Below are 4,646 nucleotides of genomic sequence, written 5' to 3' on the forward strand. Positions count from 1 at the left end.
TCCATTCCCCCCCCCCCCCCCCCAAACAATTTTAAGTGTTACTGAAATAGTGGTAATCCAAATCGACATAGAAAAAAAGAGGCAAAATGGCTGAACCTGCCAAATTTCTTGATCTGAATGCTCTTCGAGTGGGTCTAAGTTTCCTCTAATCGTTCCTTCAAACAATGTTGGATCTTGAGGTATGATACTTAACCGACTGCGAAGATCATGAAGCCCCATCGTTGAGATATCAATGTTGTCTATAATTATTCTGCCACCAGCTGGTTCAATCAATCGAAACAGGGCTTGAATCAAAGTGGATTTACCACTACCAGTACGACCAACAATTCCAATTTTCTTCCCACCAGAGAAAGTGCAGGATACGCCATGGAGCACAACAGGAAGGCTTTCCTTGTAACGAACCTGCAAAGGAGAAAAGCTTATTAGGATTTCCTTAATTCTTTATGCCTTCTTTTGTACCCCAGGGAAAGCGCTGGATATGACATGGAGCACAACAGGAAGCTTTCCTTGTGGCGAACCAACAATGGGAAAAATAGAGAAAATTTCCTTATTTTCTTTATGCCCTTTGTTTGTCCCCCCTCCCATGCCAGTTGACATGTTAGCTAGGCAGTAGGCATGTCATTGTCTTTTAATTCGCATTCTCCCTTAGTCATTTTTTCCTTACTAGGTCTGTTGGTGGGGAAGGGATGGCGCCAGGCCATGGCGGCACTCCAACCTCTCAGGGATAAGGTCGGGTCCAAGAACTCCGTGCCTCTTTTATTTTTCTAAATAAATCTGTAAATCCTATTTAAAATTTTGGATAAAAAAGAAACTAAAATTCCCATCTAAAATTGGAAAAACTCACAAAAGACACCAGTCATGGAAACCTAACTAGATTTAGTTACATAAAAACAATACAAAATTCATATATTCATTTCTACGTACTTGTTAGCTACACCGTGACTACACAGGTTCAAATCATCTCATTAAAAAACTAATTTAAATTAAAATCAAAACATAGCCAATAACATAATTGAAATGAAGGAAGCCAACTGTAAATTTGGTGGGAAGCAAAGAAAAATCTGCTAATCAGGAAAAGGCGGAGTGAAGATTTGAGATCTAATAATTCCGTCTGCAAGAGAGGCCGAGAGAGGGGGAAGAGAGACGGCTCGAGGTGAGTGGAGATAGGAGGAGATGAAGTCAAAAGAGGCTAGCAATTGCTGTGCCAGACAGTTACAGTATACATAGGGGTCACCAGTCAGAGAGAGGTTAAGCAATAGGGAATCGCGCCATAGTGTCTATAGAATATAGAAAAGGATAGAATATAGAATTTCAAATAAATATTAAATATTCTAGAACATAACCATTAATATAGTGATTGGAATTAGGGATTTAGATCTGAAATGATTTTGAAATTAGAGCATTTGACTGGCTTACCCAGGTAAGTTTTCAGTTTTGAAATTAGGGCAACATTTTTTTTTTCAAATTAATACGGGGAAAATGTTCCCCGTCCCCGACCAGGCGCAAAATTTCTTTGCCCTGCCCCCACCCCACCAACTCAATTAACAGGGGAATCCATGCCCAGTCCCCGCAGGGATCTGGTTGGTCGGGTTTTTTGCCAGCCCTAGGGTAGGTGGGGTATGATGGTGTGGGTGTATTGACATATGTTAGCAGATTCACAAATTACTTCAATAAGCCTAAACTTCAGTTGAGAAATCATTTTTATGGCCATAGCCATTACTCAACCAACCAGTTAGGCTTCCCTTGTATTTGTCCAATTCCTATATACTTGAACAACTAAGTTTTAGATCCATGCAAGTAATTTTAATGCAGTGGTCAATTAGTATGCAACCTTGGGATGTTCAATCTGAACTAAATCCCAGATCATCAAATTTAGAGTGAGATAAAAATCACCACTGGTCGCACAAGTACTTAAAAGCTAAATGGAGCACTATGACATCTATGACATCTTTTAAGCCATAACTTGGCAGCCTAGGTTTATGCCTTCATTTTTTAAGTCATCTCGTGAACATAGCTTCAGGACAAATGTATTTCCTCATCCTGTGGTGCTCCCCAACTTCCATTTATTATTTTTGTTTTCTTTCTTCTTCCTTCTTTGTCCTTTAACTTATTTTTGAAAACTTCAATTTCTGACCATTAGATAAAGTAAGGCATTCAGTGTTGACAATGGACCCAAATAAGAGGCAATTTCGCTTCTTATAAATGGATGGAATCAAGGGAATCTTTTCTGACTAGTGAAAAGAAATTAGAAAGATAATAATAATTCAAATGTCATACCTTTAAATCAATTAGTTCAATTGTTCCATTTTCTGGCCAAGATGATGGGGGACGAAAATCATCAATAACTTCTGGAGCTTCACTAGGTATATGGCAGTATTGATGAATCCTTTCTATAGAGATAATTTTGTTCTCAAGTTTGCAAAAGCTAAGAATCCATCGGGATAGACGTGCATTCATATTTAGACCATATGTCACAGCAAGTCCTGCCATACCTATAGAGAAAAACCTTTTAATTATAATCAGATATATAATAAAGACTTGCACAATGATTGCAAATGGTGACTTATTGCTCTATATCTTCACTAACATATTGTTTCCATCATTAAATTGAAAAAATACTTCCATAACAGTATTATAAGTCACAGCTGGGAATTGGAATACCAGTACATTAAATCTCAAAATAGCAAATGCATCACAATGAAATTAACTCTGTCTCGGCAAGAATCATTTTTTTTCTTGATAGGTAATCAAATATTTTTATTAATCAAAAGATAAGACACAGAAAGTGTATTATCAATTTGAACAAGAAAAGAACAACATGAAATTGGCAAGAATCTTTAATGAATGTGCATTTGACATTGAAAGGGAATAGCAATGTACTTACTTGGATCTATACTGCCATGTGGGAAGCTCACAAGTAAAACCATGCAGAAAGCAAATACAAATGTCGAGAGCAGTTCCATACGCAAGCAGAGCCATTCAATAGCTGCAAGACTGCAGAAGAAAGGCCGAGCAAAGCAATCAAGAAGATAGATATTCCTCTTCATGAATCTCTTTTCTTGTCCAAAACCTCTTATTGTAGCTGCTCCAGCAATTGACTCAGCAAAAAGATGAATTATCGGAGATTTTTGGATGCTAACAATGCGAACGAGTTCCCTTGACGAAGCCATATAGTATTTCTGCATTTGTATGAATTAAAATAATATTCACTTGATCAAAATTTAACATTTTCCAAAGATATTCGATCACCATAAATCCAAATAAACGGATGCAAATCACGAGGTGATAACTTGCTCATCCAGATCTCTTTTGATACTCAAGTTCATGTTAGAAAAGGATTTTTCCAATAAACCAAAGGTTAACTATGAACACATCATCATATCTAACAGCTCGCAGGCAAGCACGTGCATTCACACACACTTCATACCATCAAATAACAAATTGACAAAGGGACAAATTAATCTTTTGAATTTATAGCATTCTACTATTGCTACCTGCATCCACAAGCAGGCAATTGCCATTGGAACAATGAGGAGCAAAATTTGCCAGGTAACTTTTGTCATTACACCAACAATACCAACAAGCTGGATTGTTGTTGAGGCAAAGCCACCAAGTCTGAATGGAATATCAAGATCAACAACACTTTGGTCAATCGACACCTGTAGATAATAAGAAATCCTCATAATGGTGCAATAGAACGGTGGAGAGTGTAAACGGAAGAGAAGAAAAAAAAGATGAAAATATCAACTGTAAGTGCCAAAAGTATAAAATGCAATTTTAGAATAGATAACATTTGAGCATACACGATTTAGTATTCGTCCAGCTGGGGTAGAGTCAAAGAAAGACATTGGTGCCCGAAAGACTGTTCTGAGCATTTTCAAGAACAACTTCTGTGCTGCTTCAAGACCGAATGTAGCAACCAGAACAGCCCTGACAAATATGAACCAGGAGCTCCCAAAAGCAAGCGCCATATATACACCAATAAGCATCATACTACTCGTTTTTGGCTTGTCCCCGGCAGTTTGCGGATTAGCCCAAGCCATCCACCAATTACTGGCTATTTGAAGGACCTGAAATAGTGTTTGTGCAATAATAATAAGTGGAATCAACATCCCTTTGTATGCAGCTGCCATATATGATAAATATATTTTCATGCTGACTCTTCCTCGTTCCCGTTCCTCTTCCTGCACAAGTTGCTTTCTTCTAGAACGTTTGGCTTTCTTTTTCTCCTTAATTACTTTCTTGTCAGAAACTGAAGTGCTTTCTTCGACTTCCTTTGCCATGCCATCCATATTATTAGCAACTGAATCGCACTTTTTACTCGAGATAATAGACCTCTCAAGAGGATTATTTTCATCTGATTCTTCAGAAGCTTGGTTGGAAATATCCATAGCCTCAATGGCTTCATGATGAGCACAGACCAATGTGTTAAAATCAGTCCCCGCTTGCAAAAGGTCATCATATTTTCCAGCCTGAATAATACGACCTTCCTTCAAAACCTACAATGATGCTGAAAATTAGACAAGAATCATATTTAAACTACACTTGGTATCTGTACTCTAAGACCCTTTTTTTTCTTTTTTTTGTTTTTTTTGGGGGTTTTTTTTTTAATTTTTTTTTGGTTTTTTTTTTTTTTTTTAATTTTT

The 4,646-nt window shown here is 37.3% G+C and overlaps 1 protein-coding gene across 1 annotated transcript in view; it reads right to left on the bottom strand.

Moving 5' to 3' along the window:
- The window catches only part of LOC111371618 (ABC transporter C family member 5), a 10,042-nt gene that overhangs the window by 1,489 nt on the left and 3,907 nt on the right, over window positions 1-4,646 (bottom strand). Inside the window, 5 exon segments of the mRNA XM_022993684.1 lie at window positions 97-402; window positions 2,278-2,492; window positions 2,885-3,179; window positions 3,495-3,659; window positions 3,804-4,561. Coding sequence (XP_022849452.1) covers window positions 97-402; window positions 2,278-2,492; window positions 2,885-3,179; window positions 3,495-3,659; window positions 3,804-4,561 — 1,739 coding nt within the window.

Source organism: Olea europaea, chromosome 22 (assembly GCF_002742605.1).
Source record: "Olea europaea var. sylvestris chromosome 22, O_europaea_v1, whole genome shotgun sequence".
Taxonomy (NCBI): domain Eukaryota; kingdom Viridiplantae; phylum Streptophyta; class Magnoliopsida; order Lamiales; family Oleaceae; genus Olea; species Olea europaea.